The 23883-nt window shown below is 40.0% G+C and overlaps 1 protein-coding gene across 1 annotated transcript; it reads right to left on the minus strand.

Annotated features, from left to right (window-relative positions):
* Positions 1 to 813: 813 nt before the first annotated feature.
* LOC148010673 (protein neprosin-like) lies at positions 814 to 20298 on the minus strand. Its single transcript, XM_087671565.1, has 5 exons — positions 19975 to 20298; positions 2856 to 3053; positions 2238 to 2408; positions 1714 to 1767; positions 814 to 1197 (listed from the first exon to the last, which is right to left on the minus strand). The coding sequence occupies exons 1-5, from the start codon at positions 20296 to 20298 to the stop codon at positions 814 to 816; spliced, it is 1131 nt and encodes a 376-aa protein (XP_087527691.1).
* Positions 20299 to 23883: the final 3585 nt, after the last annotated feature.

Genomic DNA, 23883 nt, shown 5'->3' on the forward strand with positions numbered 1-23883 from the left:
CTCATGTTGATTACCTAACATGCCAATGAATAATATCCTACCACATCACCAAGGCACATAGTGGATGCCAGCACATGTAGAGCTCGATATCTCAATAAATTGTGTATATGTAGAGAGCAATGTTATGGTAATCTGTATGTATGCATGGATGCCCATATATGAGTGTAAGTGCATAGAGAAAGAACATGGATAAGCTATGTGTGTGTATGTGTGCATATATAGATACATGTGTATATGTGCACACACACACACACACACACACACACACATGTATGTATGTGTGTGTGTGTGTGTGTCTAGGTGTATGGTTGCATGTGTTCCATGTCTCTCTACTTTTTAAAATTGAAAATGACATTTGACATAGGGAAACAATTCATAACACATCATAAAGAGCTTGTCACTAAATTAACATGCCTTTCAAATAGATAGGATCTACATAAGTTCTACTTATAATATGTCATGCATTTAAGGTGGCATTAGCGCATATGATCCAATGGTTCCCCATTCTAGCTTGGCTTATATCAATGTCTCTAAAAAATGTATTAAACGTGCATCTCCTTTTGACATTTTGGAGACAATTCAAAATAAAAATTCAAGATGTCTGCGAAAATATAGCAATGGAAATTACCCAAAGCTTATATCTATAGATTGTCTTACAAAAGTCTCCGATATCAAAGTTTACAAATATGTCTCAAAATATGCCTCTTTCATAAATCAAAATATTTTATACTAGTAGGGCTTTACATACTACCTTTCATGTTTACAATAAGCCTAAAATTTTGTGCACATTGAAATGGAACATGACGTAATGAATTAGGAGCATTGGGGGTTGCGACCAGGGCCTCCAAAGAAGAGGGAAGTTTTCCACTTCTTGTATTGCAGAAGTTGGGCATCATAGCATGCAGAGTTGGAGGCATAGATGGTAAGGTCACCTCTAGAGACATCTGTAATCTCATGGTTTGAGTTGGTGACTTGTAGATCTTTGATGTAGGCTGCACCTTTGTACCCCTCCTTGGAGAAGTGGCCACTTCCCATTTGTGTAGTAGTGTGTTGTCCATTCTCAATCTCAGCATTCACCACCACCCCTCCCCAATGCACTATGTTTCCACTATCACTTAGATAATTAAATAATGGTGCTGGCCAATAACCTACCACCTCTGTGAAATACCTCAACCACCAATCATTTGTTGTGGGATCCTGCACATTTAATCATTATCACCATCCACCTATTAATGCATCAATCAATGGGGCTCCCTTAGTTGATTTTGATTGTTTAATGAATCAAATGTACAAATGGAAACTCAGACCTCATGGCACACTTTTGGGACTGAAGCAACATGAAAGTGGAAGGATAAAGATTGTGATGGAAATTACGAAGCACTTTTACATCATACATATCAACACATTCTTGAGGGAAAACTAATTAGATATTGTGAGACTCATAACATCTTTTTAGAGCTTTTCATACCTTCCAAATGGATAGACCTATCTCGTATTGATTGCCATGATACATCGAGATTGGATTAATGGTGGTTCCCAATGCTACCACATAAGATGTTTGCACAAATCCAGGGCTACAATGTAGGTCATAACATTGGATTTTTGTGTAATCATTCTGAAAATCCAAGTAGAACTATATATTTCAACATTTGTCATCATAACATGTGAAATAATGATAAAAGAAGAGACCAAGGATTAGAGAGAGATAATGACCGTCCAAAATGAAAAAAAGCGAGGTTGAGCATCACCATAAAGTTGTGGGTTCACCTGTAGAAATTATGGAAACCTTAGAGCTTTAATTTCAATTAAAAATGTGAAAATGTTGTATTGAGAGTAGGGCCTAATACTTTGTGTCTCATGTGACAGTTAAGTTTCTTGAAACACCTTCAAATGATCTAGATTAAGCATTAGATTATCAACAAATAAAGTTAGTTATGTGAACGAAAATGATTATAACACCCTTAACAAGACATATCATTTGATAGATGCAAAATTTTGCTACTTGTTTTGATAGAAAATATAGCAAAAAATAGCATGACAACAATCAACATTTTCATTACTTGATAGTGCAAACAATCTTTTGAAGAAGAACAATAATGTTGTGTTACTAAAAAAATGAGAGATTAATTAGACTTATTGGCCTTATTTTAATTATCATAGTTTGAAGGATATTGAAAACCCACAATATTCACAATTTTGTAGGACCTTTGAAACAAAGAAAATATGACTTTACTTACCATCCAACCTGTCTCAATGGTCTCCATCTGAGTTCCTGTAAATTGGCCACCAAGTATCCAGAGCTTTGATGCACTCATTTCTGATTCCCCTTGCACGTACGGGCTCCAAAGGCTAAAAGATGCTGACGCTCCATGAATCCCTTCATTCACATTATAGAATGCTTCTGCATACTACACATGCACTCAAAAGTATTGATGAGAACTTATAAGAGGAAGTTATGCCATATATTCACTTTTGAAGCACCTTAATCCATTTCACTAAATAAAATATAAATTTTCTATTACTAAAGTTACTCAATTTCACTTGCTTTATGTGAATAATAATGGATACTTTTAGTTTTACGTAGCACCAAATAGCCTAGTTTATGCACATGCATGTGTTTATAACATCACAACTACAAGGGAATCTTTTTTATATGTGTGTGTTTGGGGGGGAGGGGGACACGCATTGCATGTGCACGTATGCATACACATGCATGTCTATGTGCATATGTGTGGCCACCACACATCTACATGCATGTGCATATAACATTAGCACATTGTAATGTAATATTATGTGCATACATGCACAAAATATGCATAAAAAATAAAATAACTTTGTTTGATGTTGCAAGTTACCTCATGGTTGAAGCCATCAAGGCCAACATGGCTTGAAGAAGTTGAATAGTGCTTGATTCGAAGAGCATCTACTAGGGTTATTCTTCTTATGGGGATAGTTCCTTTAGGGCATGTTCCCACTTGGTGCCAAAGTTGAGACCCAAGAGCTAGGTTAGGTGTTGTAGGATCAATATGTTTTAAAGAGGAGCTTGGAAAATCCTATACAAATAAACAAATAGGCCCTTTATTCCATGATTGTTAGACAAAAACAAGGATTCTACACCCCCCTCACCCAACCTACACACACACACACACACACACACACACACACACTCTCTCTCTCTCTCTCTCTCTCTCTCTCTCTCTCTCTCTCTCTCTCTCTCTCTCTCTCTCTCTCTCTCTCTCTCTCTCTCTCTCTCTCTCTCTCTCTCTCTCTCTCTCTCTCAAAGCACTCATATCAGGCAATAGGTTGCGAAGCTACTCCATACTAGTTTTTCTATCATTATTGTGGAATAACTTGTTGTCCTTTGTTCTATTTAGAACTTTCAACAGTGAGCCTGTGGCAATCAATTTCTATTTCTTATAGTCATATTATTAAACTCAAAGCATGGATGGCTTTTGTATTCAGAGTTTAATACTTATTACTAAGTTTGGTGCATGCACTGCATGCAATATGATAATTAGCATAATTAGAGCTATAATTACATTTTAAGACATTGGAACAAGGTAAATGCTTGATATAATTTATAATAAGCAATTATTACCGGCAATTAGCTATTTTTGAGAGTTTCAAACATTACTTACAAGTAAAATGGATGTAAGTTATCTATTCGTATTAGTTTGGAAGAAAACAACATTTTAATGCTTGTACGCTCCCAAAAGTAGACTTTCTAGCCCTTAACTTTAAGGCTCATCCAAATTAGATAATGAGGACATATTTTAAATTTTTGAAAATAACACTACAATTCCTTAGACACTTCTTAAAAGATAATATAAGACAATATGGATTTTGTTGTATCATAATATTTATTTGTCTACTGAGAAAAATTAACCAAAGTGCACAAATTTTGACATTGACAATTAAATGGTCATCTAATTGCACTAATGGATTTTTTGTTTTCAATTGGAAAACTTACACTACAAATTGGGTTAATATGTGAGCAATCTACTATGTTTTGACATGTTAGAATTTCAAACATTGTCATGAGTTGGTCATCCACCCTCAAAATAAAGGTCTCAAGGGAAATTCAAAAGTCTCTATTATTATGTTTGCCTTAGTTTCTCAATTCTCAATTATGTTTAGTGGTATTTTGGGCGTCTATCCAAGCTCTCATCTTGTTGCCACACACACACACACACACACCCGCACACACACGCACGCGCACACGCATGCGCATGCGCACACGTGCACACGCACGCACACACTCACTCACTCACTCACTCACTCACTCACTCACTCACTCACTCACCCGAATGATATGGTTCTTCATGGTTGGATGGTCAAAGACAGGTTGCTTCTCTCTTAACACACAATCAATGACATCACCATCTGGGCTCTGCATGTTCATCAAAATTAGTAGTGTGCCAAGAAAATATAGAAGCTTCAATTAATTTATTTAAGGCAAGAGTTGGCTAAAAAAGTAACCAAAAAGATATGGAAGTTTCCTATTTTTATTGTACATATAACATGTATCATAATAAATAGATTTCCATAGAAATATATAATCCTTCTATTGTTTAATTTGAGGCTTGATCCATGGATGAGTAGATAAATTAGTGGAGAAAATCCTAATGTAAGTTGTTAGCATTCCACATTAGGGCATATGTCAAGATTAGTTGAGTGCTACACAAATATATATTCTTGTGATTGTTTAGCTTGAAGCTTGATCCATGAACTGGTTTTTAAAAAAAGTGATGTATGTCATTAGTATTATGCATTGAGGCATGCTATACTAATGGTCAAGGGGATCTAATGTGTGGAGAAAGGGATAACGACCTCTATTTAACTAAGACTTTGTAAGTTTTATTGGTGTTCTTGTTTTTCATTGGAAAGGCATAGATTTTGTGCCTTATCAATCTCTACCACTATATAGCATTGTAAGGATCATGCTACACTCAAATAATAAGTAGACTCTTCAAGTTATTTCTAATTCCCTATTAAAATAAGGAGGGTTTAAAAGAGATGCCACATGTAGTTTGTTGAAAAACACGTGGGATCTAGAGCATGGCAGTGGCTATGGTGGATTGAAGAGGAAGATTAAGCTCATGATGACATAGACATGACTTGACTTGTTGCACAAGTGAATTAGGTTCCAAGATTGAGACTTGGACTCATAAACACAATCTTCTGTATAAGATTGACAATGAGCAAGACACTAACTGAAATGGGAAAGCATCATGATATTGCATTCACCATATATTCAAAAGTTGTAGTCAAGTACAATGCTTTATAGTTGTTGGATGGGTAGCAGTTTCCCTTCCTATGAATATGGGATTCAGTCTGCTTGCACGTCCTAAGCCTAGAACTGCCTCATACAAAGAGGCCATATTGGGTGTGATTGCAAAGATCTCAAAACCCCTCCTCAATCACAACCAGAAAGTACAAAGTGTGTAGAGGCTTTAGTGAGAGCAACACTTGCAAAGTGTGGGCACACCATAAACATGGCAAAACACTAGAGAGAGTCGCAGAAAAGGCTGAATGTGTGTACCACAAACATGTGGACATCCAGAGGCTATAACAGGGGCCTCACAAAGTGTACAAAGGCTGTAGTACAAGGCTACATGATGAGTATACAAGCTTATGATAGAAGCATTTCGGGCTAGGCAATACAAGGCTAAAAAAGTAAGTAAAATATTGGGTCAAGGACCGTGAGGTTCTTGCGATTTTCAGCATTTCTTTTTACATAGATCTTCAATTCATTGTAGGTCTTCTTGTCGGTGTAGTCTCTTTTTGATCTTGTATTTGTTCTTCACTTTGCTTGCAGCTTCAGTCTTCATTTCCATATCCCCATCAAGCAAAGACATCTCATTCATTGGCATGTTGAGTAGAGTATTTGGAGCATCCTCAAGGTCTTCAGATAAGATCATTGATTGCTCTTTGGTGTAGGCAGCTCCAACATTACTTGCAAGTGATGCAAATGAGACTTCTATGTACTGCAAGTGAGCAACAAGAGTAATGTTGATTTGCATCCACATTAAGATATTCTTGTTTGTCATTGTCATGACCAAGGATCAACAGAAAATCAACTCTAGAATTCTCAGATTTTATCAGTGGAAGAGCATATTACAATGTGTCAAGAGACACAAGTAATGACAGTGTGAAAACACACTATGTAAAGACTATGTTTGAGTTGATGTCACACTTGAATCTTCTTAGTTTGGGGTCATTGTTCTTTCTAGGTCCTTCCCCTCCTTGATTTGATGTTGGGACAATAGATCAGAGCTACAATGGGTTGCTCCAAGTGGTAGAAGAGAGAAAATGATGAGATTTTTGAGCTTAGGTGAAAATGGCTATGGACTTTTTGATAGTTGCCTAGTTTTTTTTGACATTTCAGGAGCTCTACTTGATGATGTTTGAAACTTTTTTTATGAAAATGAAGCTGACTTGATGCTCTATGCTCACAAGATACATCGCGCAGTAGTGCAGGAGACAATTCATCAATACGAACAGCACGCAGGTGCAAACATGGCATTGATGGACAATCCACGCAATGCTGGAGTTAGGGAGGCTCAATGTCATACTATGATGTACTAGGGAGGAGTGCCATGAAGTGATGAAGATATCCTCAGAAGAAATCGTGAGTTGAAATGGCCTCTACTGTGAGATCCAGGGACTCCAAGTAGGGTATGTCCTGCAGGTCACAGTTGCAAGCTATGGGAGTGACTGAGAATTTTGACAATGCTGAGCTATAGTTGCTTGATGTCAGTGATTGAGGTGAACAAGAAGAAGCTCTGGAAGTAGGGAAACACTTTTCTAGAAGGAATCTTCAAGAGATTTGACATGTGGAGTGAGATATAAGAGCTTCAAGCTGACAGGGTGCAGTTGGCTATGGCAGCCATGGAAGCTTAAGTGACGGTAGAGTTGAGAGATGAAGTCATGGGCTGGAAATGAGTTGAACAGAGTTGAAAAGAAATTGAGAGAGAGCAGAGAAGAGCTAAGCCGAGTTGAGCCATGCCTGACTGGGCTCTGTACCATGTTGAAAAACACGCGGGATCTAGAGCATGGCAGTGGCTATGGTGGATCGAGAGGAAGATTAAGCTCATAATGACATAGACATGACTTGACCTGTTACACAAGTGAATTAGATTCCAAGATTGAGACTTGGACTCATAAACACAATCTTTTGTATAAGATTGACAATGACCAAGAAACTTATTGAAATGGGAAAGCATCATGATATTGTATTCATCATATATTCAAAAGTGGTAGTCAAGTACAATGCTTTATAGTTGTTGGACGGGTAGCAGTTTCCCTTCTTGTGCATATGGGATTCAATCTACCTGCATGTCCTAAGCCTAGAATTGCCTCATACAAAGAGGCCATAGTGGGTGTGATTGCATATATCTCAACATAGTTTACTTTACTTGTGATACTTCTAGATAATATAGCAAGCATGTATTATCAAAATCATTGGAAAAGGAAATCATACAATTAAGCTTCCTATTCTTATTGAAAAATCTATTTTGAAATTGTTGCATGGCGCATTAGGAATAGGGGTTTGATCCTTTGTCTTTTACCAACTTATTGGAATTCCATCCAAAAGAACGGAAGAGTTATAAATCTCTAAAGTAATAGATAAGAATACTATAAATGGAGCCATGAAGAATCCCATGAGTGGAGCAGTTTCCCAACTAGGGGCAACCTTACCATATTTTGAATTGAGCGGTTTCAAGAAAATACCTAAAGCATTGATTTTAGGCTTGTGTCTAGGAGTTTCATCGATAATCTTTGCAGCCATAGTTCCCCTCTGTAAGGGCTTTGTAGCTATACCATGGCATTGCTACCAGAAACACCTATATAGGGAGTAGTAGTGACTCTGAGCCCTACCTAGTTTCCACTCTATGTGTGATTCCCTATACCTAGTCGTGACTCTCATATGTGTGGCATTATGAGGGTTTAGTCCTAGGATGTGCTTATGTTGTACCGCTTCTTTCATTGAATAATATAAGAGTATACCTTGCTCTCATATATCGTGTTATCTTTCTATGCCTGTTGAGTGAGTGAACGAGTGTAGGTGCATCACACTTGGTATCAAAGCACCTCTTGCTCAGAGTAAAGGAGTGCTCACGAAAGCAGGAGAGGAGATCCAGTGCCCAAAGAAATCATTTCGAGGCAACCCAGATCATGATGCCCCATGTTGCGACGCCCCATGTCATGTCACCCCATGTCGCATCAACCCCCATCGCATTAGCCCTTGTTGTGAGATGACCCCTGGCATGGTGACCTTGACACTAGCGAACATCTAAAGATGTGACGTGGCTTCCTTGCAGCATGACCACCATCCGAAGGTGAAATGCGGCTTTCCCATGTTGATAATATCAAAAGTCGAGGTGCGGCTTCCCACAACCACATGGAGGACAACAGAGAGAATGCACCATCCCAACGATGGAAGAGAGGAAGAAGAGCCGAGGGCAAGAATGGAGAGTAGCCCAAGAGGAGAAGGTAGCTAGACTAGAGAGGCAGTTGGAGGGCATGTTAGGCCTATTGCATACTCAATTTGAAGGAACATGCAAATGAAAGAGGAAGAAGAGGAAAGGAGACGAAAACTAGAAGTGGAGCAGGTTTACAAAGAATGGGTGATACAATAACAAGAAGAGGAGAAAATACAAAAATTTCAAGAGGAGATGGATATGTTAGGGAGAGAGGAGACTTCTAGGAAGCTCAAGATACAAGAAAGGACAAGGAGAAGATAGTTGAAGCAAGCAACAAGAAGGATAAGAAGAAATACAAGAGATCCAACCATAGGGAAGAGAAGGAGAGTGAAAATTCAAAAGACGACTCTGGTAAGTTCAAAATGCCCGAATCCATCAAGTACAAAGGAGAGAGAGACGGGTTGGTTTTAAAGAAACGAATCATAGAAATAGACATATACTTGAAGTATGCCAGGATCACTAAAGATAGGAAGGGAGAAGTGGTAGCCATTTACTTAGAGGAAGACATTGCTAGTTGGTACCTACTGAAACAAGAGCAAGGACACACCATTTTTTCGTGGGAAGAACTCTAAAAGGAACTCAAATACCATTTCATCCCAAAGATGGAAAATTCAAAGTCAGATATGAATGGAGAAACCTCAAACAAACATAAGGGAAGATAAAGGAGCATGTTAGCAAATATAGGCAGCTCATGCTATAGCTACCCAACATGGACACTGACACTAAGCGACATAGATTCCTATTTGGCATGCAAGAATGGGCCAGAAGAGATGTGGAGAGGCAGGAGCCAACCAGTTTTGTTGTGGCCATGACGATGGCTAAAAGATTAGTTGACCTAGAAGGGAGAAGAATAGCCCAAGGGAGTCAAACAAGATTCAACACTAACCTTACCAACAACTCGTGGACCCTGAGACCCAATACCCCTAGAGGCCCATTCCTGGAGGCATGGGATCAAATCCAGGCATAACCCTATGTTAGATATGATCAATGCCCCACCCTCATGAGGTGCCACCAATGATCCATGGTGCTCAAAGTTGTAAGGCCCCCATTATGAGGAGAAGCCAAATGTGAGCCCGGACATTGGTTGAGTCCTGACTTGTATATCAGATGAGGTCTATGTGACCGGATGGCAAAAAGGTGACCGTTGTGGGTCTAATATTTGGGTTAGATAGAGTGGTTAAGTTGGTAGCAACTCGAGGCGCATTGCATCGAGTTACAGGGTAAGGTAGTTAAAAGGGGCCCCTATTTTGGGGTCCAGGGGCCATGGAAGTGGCCCTTGGCTGGGGGATCCACGGAATATTCCCTGGAATATTCCTTGGTCGACTAGTGGAACCTTATATGGTAGGTCGGTCAGGCCGACCTAACGGCCTTTGCTGGCTATAAAAGCTAAACCCCTTCACAGCCATCCATCATTCATCTTTCACCCAGTCAGAGTTGTTGTTCCAGCTAGCCTTAAGCTCTTCACCTATCTTCTTTCTAGATTGCCATCCAAGCTTCACACAGTGGAAGCGCACGGGTGGACAGAGCCATCTTTGTATCAGTTGTTTGGAGCTAAAGAATTTACTTATTCTCCTCTTGTCTATTGCGTACTCTCTATCTCTTTCTCAGATTCTATTCGCTACGCCATGTAATTTTTTACATGGTATCAGAGCCCACGGGGCTCTAGAGATCTGAGAGTGTGTAAGAGGCAAAGGCTTCAAGAGCAAAGAGAAACTATGTCAACTTTCGGAAGCAGTTTTGGTGCATCATGAAGAAGTGGTGCAGGAGGTGGTGCTGCTGTACCGGCTATTCAAACACCGAGGATTCATCCACCAACCTTTAGCGAAGGCAAGTTAGATGGTACAAACTACACCTTGTGGAAGTTCAAAATTACAACTATCCTTGATTCTTATGAGCTTCTGGAGACTGTGCTGGGGACTGACGCATAACCACAGCCTACCCCCGACCCATCAAATTCTAGTGTGGTGATTCCTCTGAATGCAGATCTTCTACGAGCTTGGAAACGAAGGAATGCAGATGCATTATGTGCCTTAGTTACAAGCTATTCTGACACTGTTTTGACTTTGATTCAACATACAACCAAAGCGTCAGAGGCTTGGAATATACTAAGGAGTCAGTATGAAACACAAAACCAAACAAGGATTCAAAACTTGGAGAATCAACTAGCAACAGAGAAGTTTGCTGAAGGAGAGACGGTTGAAGCATTCATCACTCAGATTAAGAATCTGCGCGACCAGATGGCTAGAGCTGGGATACAAAAGACTAGCAAAGAGCTAGCTCGGAGGTGTCTTGGATTTTTCCACAAAAGTTTGATGGACTAGTAACTGCCCTTAATACTCATGTGAGACCTCAAGCTTTGAATTTTGAGGAGTTTTCTGTATTATTGGAGGGGAAGTTGAGGCTAAAAGCCCGAGAAGGAAGCAACAATGGAGATGTTGCATTATCTGCCAATGCAAAAGGCGAACAAAAATGATGGTGACAAAAAGAAGAAGGGCGGCAAGAAGAAGTTTCAAGGAGAGTGCTTCTACTGTAAGAAGAAAGGACATGCAATTGTAGATTGTCGTGTCAAGAAGGCAAATGAAAAGAATGGTACCCTTAAAAGTAAAGGGAAAGAGACAGCCAATACGGTTGAAGCCGAGTTGGAATTATTCATGGCGATCATTGAGGAAGTGTGCTCCTCGGCGCAAGAAGAATCTACCACTGACTCATGGGTGTTGGATAGTGGGGCCTCCCGTCACATGACCAACAAGAAAGGTCTATACAGTTCTATGCAGCCTCTACAAGAATCCATCACTGTGATGGTTGGAAATGATGCTAAATGCCTTGCTGCGGGCACAAGTACTATTTCTTTTGTTGCTGCAAATGGTGAAGTCAAAAAGCTTTCAAATGTGTTATATGTTTCCGAAATTAGGAGAAATCTGTTATCAGTTGTTGCTGCCATAACTGATCTTGGTCATGAAGTGAGGTTCAAGAAGACATGTGCAGAAATTCTTGATAGTGCTGGCACAATTGTTGGCAAAGAAGAAAGAAGGAATAACTTGTATGAGCTAAGTGCTCTTACAGCCACCACTGGAGTGGGCACAAGTAAGCTTTGGCATGAAAGTTTTGGACACATCGGATTTGTAGTGTTGAAGGAGATGCAAAAGCAAGGTATGGTTGCTCACCTACCTACAATAGAAGGAACCATGTGAAGCTTATATGATGGGCAAGCAACGGAGAAAGGCATTTCCACAAGAAAGCAAGAATAGAGCACATGCTCCTCTAGAGTTGGTGCATGCTGACTTGTGTGGTAAGATGCCTACACAGGCCTTGGGGGGATCTTCTTATTTTATATTGATTGTCGATGACTACAATAGGAAGATGTGGGTGTACTTCCTTCGTGATAAGGCTCAAGCTTTTGGTAAGTTTAAAGAATGGCTAAAGCTTGTTGAGAATGAAACAGGGAAAAGTGTGAAGAAATTCAGAACAGATGGTGGTGGCGAGTTCAACTCAAAGGAGTTTGAAGACTTTTGCAAGAGCAAAGGGATTAAGTGTCAATTGACGACGCCTCCCACACCTCAGCAAAACGGTGTTGTGGAATGCAGGAATCGCACCATTGTGGAGATGGCAAGATGCATGCTAAAGGGCAAGGGATTGCCTAACCATTTTTGGGGGCTGAAGCTGTTAATACTACAGTCTACATTCTAAATCGGAGCTACACAAAGGCTCTCAAGGGAAAAACACCTCATGAGGCTTACACTGGTAAGAAACCATCTGTCTCACATTTCAAAATTTTTAGATGTGAATGTTATGCACATGTTCTAGATGAGAAGAGAAACAAGTTAAAACCAAAAAGCAGAAAATGTATCTTCTTGGGTTATAGTGATGAGCAAAAGGCTTACAAATTATATGACCAAGAGGCAAAGAAGATCATCGTGAGCCGTGATGTGGTGTTCAAGGAGGAGCCGCATACAGTGGAGGAGGAGAATGCAAGTTCTTCCACTTTATCATCAAGCGAAGAAGTAATCCACTATGAACCTGTCCCAAGAGCTGTCCCTATCCTTAAGGAGGAGGAAGCATCATCTTCAAATGATGAGAAAAAAGTTCACCAACCTGACATCACCCCACCAGAAAAGCCATTGCCGCGCTGGGTGAAGCAGCTCTATGACCACAATAATCCTATGCCTGCATCTGTTGAGGAGAAGGCAGACGGATCAAGGAGGTCTCAGAGAATAGAGGAGCAAAGGAGGGCTTCTGCTCACATAGTCAATATGGCCTTGATGGTTGAGATTATGAGAGAAGTAAAGGAGCCAACTGACTTAGAAGAAGCACTTGCAGATCCATCATGGAAGGCTGCTATGCAAGCGGAGTATGACATCATAATGAAGAATGACACTTGGGAGCTAGTGGATCGACTAGCAAAGCGGAAGGTTATTGGCACCAAGTGGATCTGGAAGGTAAAGTAGAAGGCTGATGGTACCTTAGAAAAGTACAAAGCTAGACTGGTTGCCCAAGGATTTTCACAAGTTGAAGGGTTTGATTTTCAAGATTCATTTGCCCCAACTGCCAGAATGACCACTATTCGCACGGTACTTGTAGTGGCTACCCACAAGAAGTGGCCAGTGTACCAAATGGATGTTAAGTCAATGTTCTTAAATGGTGACCTCAAGGAGGAGGTGTACGTGGCTCAGCCACCAAGGCTTGAGGCCCCCCATTCTGAGAACAAAGTGTGTAAGCTGAAGAAGGCATTATATGGGCTGAAACAAGCCCCCAGAGCATGGTATCAACGGATATATAAGTTCTTTTTAATCCCAAACTTCAAAAGATGTGCCTCAACTGCTAACTTGTATGTTTACAGGGATGGTAAAAAGTCTGTAGTGATTGTCCTATATGTGGACGACCTTCTTATTACAGGTGACTATGAAGATATGATCAACCAAACTTGAAAGGCTTTGAGTTTTGAGTTTGAAATGACAGACTTGGGCTTGCTGCACTATTGTTTGGGGATTGAAGTCTGGCAAGAGCTAGGAAAAATCTTCATCTCTCAGAAGAAGTATGCATGGGAGATCTTGAAGGCATTTGGCATGATTGAGTGCAAAGAGATAGCTACACCTATGGAGGTGAATGCAAAGTTATCCGTCGAGGATACATTAGCACTAGCAGACATTGGGAGGTATAGGAGGTCGGATCTACTTGTGTAACACCAAACCAGATATCAGTTTTGTTGTTGGTGTTTTGAGCAGGTTCTCAAACAAGCCTCATGAGAGTCATTGGAAGGCTGGGATGTGGGTGCTCAGATACTTGAAGGAAACTCTTAACTATGGTATCACATACAGTTTCGAAACTTCTCTTGTGGGGAATTGTGACTCAGATTGGGCAGGAGACAATGATTCCAAGAAGTCAGTTTCTAGTTATTGTTTCTCTTTGGGTTTAGGAATTTTCTCTTGGATTAGTAAGAAGCAGCCAATAGTGGCATTGTCTTCTACCGAAGTAGAGTACAAGGCAGTTTGTTTTGCTACACGTGAAGCAATATGGTTGAGAAGGATTCTATGGCATATAGGAGTGCGGGATGAAGAACCAACTGTGCTGAGATGTGACAATCAGAGTTGCATCGCCATTGCCAAAAATCCAGTGTTTCATGCACGCACCAAACATATAGAGATCCAGTATCACTATGTGCATGATTTGATGGAGGATGGGATAGTGGAACTGGTCTACTGTCCAACAGAGGAGAATGGAGCTGATATCTTCACCAGAGCACTTACGAAGGATCAGCTTCAAGTTCATCTTTAGAGACTCGGCATTGGGCCTAGGAGATAGTTCACCTATGGGTGGACATTTAGGGGGGGTGTTAGATATGATCAATGCCCCACCCTCATTAGGTGTCACCAATGATCCATGGTGCTCAAAGTTGTAAGGCCCTCATTATGAGGAGAAGCCAAATGTGAGCCCGGACATTGGTTGAGTCCCGACTTGTATATCAGATGAGGTCTATGTGACCAGATGGCAAAAAGGTGACCATTGTGGGTCTAATCTTTGGGTTAGATGGAGTGGTTAAGCTGGTAGCAACTTGAGGCACTCGATGGTAAATGGAATATTCCTTGGCCGACTAGTGGAGGCTTATATGGTAGGTCGGTCAGGCCGACCTAACGGCCTTCACGAGCTATAAAAGCTAAACCCCTTCACAGCCATCCATCATTCATCTTTCACCCAGTCAAAGTTGTTGTTCCAACTAGCCTTAATCTCTTCACCTATCTTCTGTCTAGATCGCCATCTAAGCTTCACACAGTGGAAGTGCACGGGTGGATAGAGCCATCTTTGTATCAGTTGTTTGGAGCTAAAGAATTTACCGATTCTCCTCTTGTCTGTTGTGTACTCTCTATCTCTTTCTCAAATTTTGTTCGCTGCACCATGTAATTTTTTACACCCTAGTCACATCACAATCCACCTTGGTACCAAGAGGAGCCATTGGCCGATGGGGGAACAACCATTATAGACCAACTCTAAGTGCATCATATGGGTATGCGAGATTAAATACATCATGGTGGAGACCCCAAGGCTCAACCACATGGATTAGATGTTTCAAGTGTGGGGGACCCCCACTATCAAAATCAATGCCCCGTGGATGACACAACCTCATCAAGAGCGTCTAGAGTAGTAGCCACGATTCGGTTGTTGAGCAAGAGGTCACCAAGAACCCCAAACTCCAAATTGGCAATATAGAAGTGAAAGCAATACCTGAGGAGTTTAAGGATGTGATGCTAGTAGTACTACCCAAGGGCCTACCATCCAAAAGGGATATGGACTACAAGATTGAGCTCATATGAATCACATTGAACTCATGGAGCTAAATAAAAAATTACATGAATTGGAAGAGCAAGGTTTCATCTGACCCAACAAATCCATGTTCGATGTCCCAGTGCTATTTGTGGGGAGTGTCAATGCAAGATGGCCATTCCATAGCTTGTGAATCCAAGAAGTTCATAGATGCCGAAACCAGATGGAGCACACGTGAGAAGGAGATGCTAGCAGTGATTCACTGCCTTAGAAAATGGAAGCATTATATCCAAGACAAACACATAATGGTCTTCACAGACAACATATCCCTTAAATTCTTCTAGTCCCAACCAAAGTTGTTTGCCAAACAAGCCCGATGGCTCGACTTTTTAATAGAATTTGACCAAAGTTGTCCACCAATAAGATAGCAGATGCTCTAAGTCGCAAAGCCGATTTGAAAGTCATTAGTGTGGTCAGAAGTCACTTCCTCGAGTTAGTGAAGGAGACTTTGGAACATGACCAAGACATACACAAGATTATAGAAGAGATGAAAGTTGACAAGACACCATATGACATGTATATCCTAGAGGAGGGAATTCTATTTATAGTAGGAAAGAGATTGTACATCCCCAATAGCATGGAACTGAAGAAGGTCATTTTACATTAAGTGCATGATGGAAAATTAGGTGGGTAGAAGGAACAAAGCTAGACACTTGAAGCACTCAGAAAGTGATTCTTTTGACCAAACATGAAGGAAGAAGTCATAGATTACATCAAGACGTGCCCTACTTGCCAACTTGTGAAGGCACCATGATCCAAGCTAGCAGCATGATTACTTCAACCAATGCTAGTACCTAATTGGTCATTAGCATGGATTTTATTGTGGAGCTCCCAGAATCCCATGGATACACCATCATCTTTGTAGTGGTGGACTGTTTCTCAAAGCAAGCTCACTTCATACCTACTAAGCCGCTGTTGAATGCCAAAGAAATAGCATGCCTCTTCTTCACACATGTTTTCAAGCTATATGACTTACCCTTAGCCATTGTTTCAAATAGAGATGGTAGATTCATGAGCAACATGTGGAAGGAACTCTTTAAGACTTTGGAAACACAATTGAGATTCTCATCCTCCTTCCACCCTGAGACAGATAGGCAAACAAAGAGAGTCAACCAAGGGTATCAAAGACTATCTCAAGAGCTATGCCCGGGTGGACAAAAAGATTGGGCCTTGTACTTGATATGCTTGAATTTGACTACAACATCTCAATCCACTCCGCCACAAGCTACACGCACTTTAAGTTAGCTACGAGAAAAGAAGTCACCACACCCCTTGCCTTAGCCTCAGGAGAGCTGCTAAAGCTAAAGATCAGGGATGCAGAAGAATTCTTGAAGAAATGGAGAGACTGCAATGTAGCAGCTAAGTAGAGTTTGGAACAGACCAAAATCACCATGAAAAGATGGGCCAACAAGAAGCAAAAGGCAGTACTCTTTATCAAGAGAGACATGGTCCTCATCAACTTCAAGCATATGTCCCTTGAGCCCCAAATTCAATCTCTACTTGTTGGGGTAAAAGGCCTTCCGTATGGTTATGGGATGATTTTATGGTTGAAATCCATATGCTCTTATGATAGATGTCTTTTGCTTTATGCTACTATGGTTGGCTATGTCATGTAATTACCTACGAGGTTTGTTCATGTGGGAGCTTATGCATCTTTACTTGATACCTCTATGTTCCCTTTACTTGCAGACGGTTGTCTTGATGAGCAGGTTCCCTCTGTTGGGATAGCCCTACACTCCTTGAGATCTTCAGATGTCTTGGATAGCCCTATTGATGAGGCTTCAGATACTTCGTCTTCTTCTTCTTCTACAGATGTATGCTTCCATTTGGGAAGCTTGGGCATGTTAAAAGAAAATGTTTCATATGGATTAGAGAGCAACAGAGACAGAGACAAACTTGACATGAGCAGAGAGTCAGAGCGGGTGTTACCACTGTTACTAGTGGTGAGGTACATGTTGTTACCCATGATGGTGCAGTTGAGCATGTACTCCTGTCATCTAGTTTCCCTATAACTTTATTGCTTAGTGATATGGTCTATGCCTCAGATTGGCTATTGGATTATATGGCATCTTGTCATGTTACTCCACATAGAGCATGGTTCTCTACTTACAGGGAGTTTGATGGATGCATTTCTTTGGGCCTTGAGTAGACTTATGTTATTCTTGGTATAGGAGACATACACCTAGCTTTGCCTAATGGGACTTCTCTTATGCTTAGGGATATTTTACATGCTCCCATGCTTAGTAAGAGCTTGATGTCTATTCGTCAGTTACATGATGCAGGTTTTAGTATCTCTCTTGCAGATCGATCTTGGAAGATCAGTCGTGGTTGCTTGGTTTTGACTAGAGGTTCTAGAGTTGGTTCTCATTACCCAGTGCTGCATGTCTCTCATGTGGGAGATTCTATGGTTGTAGTTATCTAGATACCACATGCATTGATATGGCATTATCACCTAGGCCATATGCACCACAGAGAGATGGAGATCCTGGTGCTTGCCTCCTATGTCACATGTAGATCTTGATGCTTGCCCCAATTATTCTTATGGTCCTTGTAGAGCCCCTTTGGCTCATGGTGATCATGAGAGGCATGATTCTCTAGATCTTGTCCATTGTGTAGTTTATGGACCTATGCCTACCCAGTCACTTGGTGGAGCTTTGCATTTTGTGACCTTCGTGGACCTATTTTGTAATTATGCTTGACATGTTTATGGATTCTGCTGGTTGCAGGTCTAGGTGCTTGCAAATGGATTATGAGAGTTATGCTATCTCTCCCAGCTTTTAGTCCTATTGTCAGTAGCCTGGCATTGATTTTCTATGCCCACGGTATTATGGGATTGCTCATGGCTACATGTGCTTGACTTTGGGGTAAAAGGCCCTTGGGCTTGCCCATGTACAATGACCGCCCATATTCTTTATTCATATATATGAGATAGTGCAAAATAAGGCTGTCATATCATTTTCGATAGCACCTACATTGTGTGTGCTCTTCTCTCCTGCATCTTCCTCTTCTCCTTTTCCACTGCCATTGCATCCCCTTCACTACTACTATGGACCTTACCGCATCGCTCAAGTGTTGAACGAAGTAACATTCAAGCTCGACTTGCTAGAAAGCATTTGTGTCCATATTGCATTTCATGCCCGGATTTTGTGCAGGTTCTATCCCGCCAATTAATGGGGATGGCATGTTCCAATACTTCACTCCAATGGTCCCTTCGAAGTAGAAGCATTCCTTCAATGTTGGGAATACAAAGGGTACCCTGAGTACCTCACCAAGTGGAAAGGATACCCTCTTAAAGAATCCACTTGGATTTCAAAAGTAGAGGCTCGCAAATGTGGCAATGATACCTTCACCATCTGGATCAAGGAGAATCCCAACAATTCTTCCAATGTCCCTTGAGTCCTCACATGACTTATCGTAGGTCTAGTAATTGTAATTGAGTCGAGGATGGATTCGCATGGTAGCTAGAATAAACCAAAGCACCAAAAACAATTTAGATGGGCAGACACTAACTACCTTAATAGGAAAGTTGTGTTAAGACCCCCAATTTCTAGTGCGATAGATACTAACCAATCTGATAGTAAAGGTCGCTTTAAGACCCCACTAATGTGTCAAGTCCTAGACTAGCAGACAATGACTAGCTTGTTAGAAAAAGCTATGTTAAGACTTCTGATTAGTCAAATAATCTCTATCGAGTACCTCACCAAGTGGAAAGGATACCCTCTTAAAGAATCCACTTGGATTTCAGAAGCAGAGGCTCGGGAATGTGGCAATGACGGCTTCACCATTTGGCTCAAGGAGAATCCCAACAATTCTTCCAATGCCCCTTGAGTCCTCACAGGACTTATCGTAGGTCTAGTAATGCCTCTACTCCTCAAATATAATTGAGTCGAGGATGGATTCACATGGTAGCACCCAAAACAATTTAGATGGGTAGACATTGACTAGCTTGATAGGAAAAGTTGTGTTAAGATCCCCAAGTCCTAGTGCGATAGACACTGACTAGTTTGATAGTAAAGGTTGCTTTAAGACCCCACTAATGTGTCAAGTCATAGACTAGCAGACATTACCCAGCTTGTTAGAAGAAGCTATGTTAAGACTTCGGATCAGTCAAATAACCTCTACCTTTAGATTGCTGAGGACAACAATCTAGTAAGCGGGGGTGAGCGTAAGGGCTTTGTAGCTATACCATGGCGTTGCTACCGAAAACACCTATGTAAGGAGTAGTAGTGATTTTGAGCCTTGCTTGGTTTCCACTCTCTATGTATGATTTCTTATCCTAGTGGTGAACCCTTATATGTATGGCGTCATGAGGGTGTAGACTTGGGATGTGCCTATGTTGTACCACTTCTTTCATTGAATAATACAAGAGTATAGCTTGCTCTCATATATCGTATTACCTTTTTATAAAAGAACCAAAAACACAAGAGAGAACTTTGATAAAGTTTAACACAAGAGAAACGGATGAACTAACATAGTTTTTTTAATAAAAAAATTGTTGTTACATTTTACTGCCTCTTCAATGAGAAAAGGAGAAAACAAAAGGGAGAAAAGGGGATTAAAAATTTAACACAATAGAAAACGAATCATTTTAATTTTTGGAAAAAGAAACGAAAGAGAAGATTATTCATGTTAATTTTTTAAGGAGGAAGGCTCGCGATTTGCAGGAAATCACCTGGATGCTGTGGAGGGCCGGCTTGTTGAGCTTCGTGAGGAGAAGACGGGCGGCTGCGATTTCATCCGCGGAGAATCGACGGAGGAGATCCATCTCGCTCATACCATCGGCGGATTCCACATAACGATAGCTATTATAATTACTGTAATATTCACCGCCACCCGACGAATTATACTGCGCTGCAGCGTCGGCCCTCGCCCCGATCGGATTATCGTTAATCACGCCCGCTAAACATGAGTTAATGCAGACACTGATAATAATCATCATCGCAGTCGGCGCAGCTGATAATCGCGCAGGTGCCCGTGATGACCTCATCGTCGCCATCGTTCGCCGATGGCCTCTTCATCGATTATTGCACCGCATCTTGTTAAGCCTTATTATACTTGCCAACCTCCATAATTTCCTTTTCTTTTTGTTTTTTGCCCCTGTAAAATCGCAGCCGACTATTACTTTTCCTAACAATTAATTATCTGTATTTTCTTTTAATGCCAGCTCCAATTTTTAATGCAAATCTCCTTTTAATGCCAACCCCAATTTATTTATGTCAGCCCCAAAATTTGAAGTGGCTCAAGGATTCTTGTGTGTTGTACCATCCCAGTGTTGATGCAACACATTTTTGGTAGATTAAATACAGAAAAAAAAAAAACCCTCAACTCAAAATTTCGAAGGGATTTCTGAATTCAATTACATGTGTTTGGCATTTTTATAGCTAAATGTTTTGTGAAGCTCAAGGTTTTTCACCACCTCCTTCAAATTTTAAAGGTCTTTTTGAAACATTTGCTATCCATTTTGCATTAAACCTAAGTTTTCTATTGACACTGCCATGTCCTGGTCTCTAGGCAAGCTCTTGATATGAATGTCTACCAATATTGTCACTAATGATCTCCCACAATATCCCCCCCGCCCCGGCCCCCAAGTGAGTCACCAAAAAATTTTCAAATAGTTAAAATGTATACATTACATGATGGCACTCAAATTTGAAAAGTTGGAATGTTTTGATATAATTTATATCAAATAGACTTAGTTATAAATAAAGGGTTTACACAAAAGACTAACAATGAGAGGCCAATAGCGTGGCACTCAAAGAAGCATGTATCAAGGTTTTATAAAATACAAAGTATTTAAAAACTTGCATGGCTCAATTATTGATTCACATCAAGCTTATAAGTAATACATAAGAATTTGTATTATTGATTTAAAAGATTTTGAAATATGCATTTTTTGTGTCATGTAATCACTAAATTGGGGTGGATTGTTTTTTCTTTTGGGAGGTGTCACCTTATTGGGCCTTTTACCCTATTGGGGCAAAATATTGTCCAAAAGTAAATAAGATGATGAAATCCCAAGGGCCTAGTAGAAGATCTAGATATAGAGGGGGGTTAAACATGCTATTCACCATGGTGGAACGAGCTTAGGAACAAGTAGGTCATATTCCCCTATCTTGCATGAAGGAAGTCCTTTCAACTCCTTTCCCTTTCATCATTCAATTGTCATAATCACTTCCATCCTCCACATGGTTGTGCATGGTTCTCTACCTAGGGCTCCTTTCATAAGTATTCAAAGGCTTCTGGCCTTAGGAACTGTCAATGTGAGCATTTTAAAAACCCATAACGTGCAATCCCATGTATCAAGATCAATCCACTCTACCCCTCCCTAGATCAAGTGAGCACTCATTTGTGGTGGTTTAATGACCCTACCTAGTTAAAAGGTGTAGGTAGAAGTTATCTTCTTGAGAATAAATAATAGCTTGGAGATTTGGATGGTAGCAAGCTAAGGGTCTCCATGTTATACAATTCTACATTTTAAGGACTTCTTTGTAGCCCAAAGAGGAATCATAACTATACATAGACCATCCCTCAATCATGGTATGATCAATACCATGATCCTAGTCCAATGTTGCCATATTGGAGAATGATGTGGCCAAAATATCATGATTATGCTAGTGTGGCCATTTTATCTCAACTAACTCAATTAAGGTACATGTGTTGACAAAACTCACATGGTGCGAGAACTTCCTTGAATCTCCTACATCAAATACACATTAATATCCAAGGAGAAGCCAATTTAAGAACACAAACATATATATGGATACCAAAATTTTCTCCTTTTTTTTTAACTTTCTTCTTTCTCATACAATACATTGTACACTAAGTGTAGATATGGTACAACATAAAGAAAAGTGGGGCCTACAAAGTTAAATAATGTATACTTGACTATAGTAATTGGCTGCCTATTGTTGCCAAAGCAATCATAATCTAATAGTTGTCATCCTAGCAATTGAAATGAAGACCTTCTCATAATATATGCCATATATTTGAGTATAACATTTAGTAACAAATCTTGTCTTATATATGACACTAACTTCAACGATCTACATTATGCTTAATCTTGTTGACCCCCTTGCATCAATATATTTCTTGCCCTTAGAAAATACTACTAAATCCTGAGTTTTGTTGGCCTCTAATGTAGCTATCATCTCATCCATCTTTGCATCCCAATATGTATGCCCAACAACTTTCTCAAAATAAGTGGACTTTATATCCTTAACCACCTTCACCATGTAAGTATAGTTGTGAGTTGCAAAACACTCAAAACCAAATCTTTTGACAATATATCTAACTCTTCTAGACCTATGTATCACTAGATCATTCAATGGAGCCTTTACATTGTCATGTGATTTATGTGCACCTCGTGTTCTAACAATAGGAATGCCAAGCTCAACATCCAAACTCTATGATCTATCGGAGTGTGCGTAAAAAAAGGAATGGTTTCCATTACTCAAAAAGATCCTTGTAAGGAGTTGATTGAAAACTCTTAAACTTGGATTAATCCATTTTCCATAATTGCATACCTTTTGTTCTATGGCTCCCCTATATTCTTAAGTTCTACCCCACTTTTTGTGGTGGACCCCACCTATAATGAAGGGGATCTCCCTTTCCTTTCACTTTGCCAACAACCCTTTTCATCCTCCTCTGATGTAGTATCCACCACTCTTCTAAAAGTGCCACATCAATAAGTCATATTTATTTTTGTCCCAAAAATTGACTTATTTTAAATTTTTATAGAAAAAATATTTCTTTATCTTAAAAGGTAACCAATTATAGTTCAAATTGGAATCCCCATTTTTTATTCTCTATTTTGCACTAGAATATCTCTAAAGCAACTTATCCTTTTTCAAACACCTATACGTGGTTCTTGGCAACCTCTAGAAGCAATTATATAACCACTTTACACTCCTTGGGACCCTCCCAAAAGTACCATGTCAATAGGATATGTTTATTTTTACCTCAAGAAATGGCTTTTTTCTATTTTTCACCAAAAAATATTTTCTTTATTTCAAAAGCTACATAGTGATATTCTATGTCAAGATAACTATTTTTCATACTCAATTTCACACTACAAAGTCTCTAAACCAATTTATATTTTTCACAATCTCCATACATATGGTACTTGGGGGTCCACTGGAGAGAGTTCCATGATTGCTTAATGCTCCACTACTTCTCTAAAAAGTGGCATATTAGCAAAAGGGGGGGCTAGTTTTGTCCCCAATTTTGAATTTTTTTCTCTCCCTTTCAAAAATTGATATAAGAAAACCAATCAATAACAGACACACTCTCTTGCATCGTCTATTAATGGAACTACTTGTAAACTGATTGTAAGAGGAAAGTGGATTACATTTATGTCAGTGAGAAGTATGCTTGAAACTATCCTCTCAATAATTATGGGTTAGATACTATAACAACTCCCAAGTATTATTCATTGGAGAGAAGATATATTCATATTTGTATTGATCTTATACGTCCCAAATGATCTATAAGAGTTATCTTGGGAGCATTGATTACTTAAATCAGTATAATACACATAATTCTAGATTTCGACTAGATTTTAAGTACTAAATGGACCAAACCT

The sequence above is a fragment of the Lygodium microphyllum genome, chromosome 29 (genome assembly GCF_053477565.2).
Source record: "Lygodium microphyllum isolate KBCC chromosome 29, Lygodium_microphyllum_v1.1.10, whole genome shotgun sequence".
Taxonomy (NCBI): domain Eukaryota; kingdom Viridiplantae; phylum Streptophyta; class Polypodiopsida; order Schizaeales; family Lygodiaceae; genus Lygodium; species Lygodium microphyllum.

What these genes read in the sequence shown, in the direction of transcription:
- LOC148010673 (XM_087671565.1), bottom strand. Translation starts at nt 20,298, where the DNA reads ATGGCGACGATGAGGTCATCACGGGCACCTGCGCGATTATCAGCTGCG. An exon ending in TTGATGGCTTCAACCATGAG is followed by an intron (nt 2,409 to 2,855) that starts GTAACTTGCAAC and finishes GTGCATGTGTAG; the next exon opens with TATGCAGAAGCATTCTATAA. An exon ending in CCATTGAGACAGGTTGGATG is followed by an intron (nt 1,768 to 2,237) that starts GTAAGTAAAGTC and finishes TAATTTCTACAG; the next exon opens with GTGAACCCACAACTTTATGG.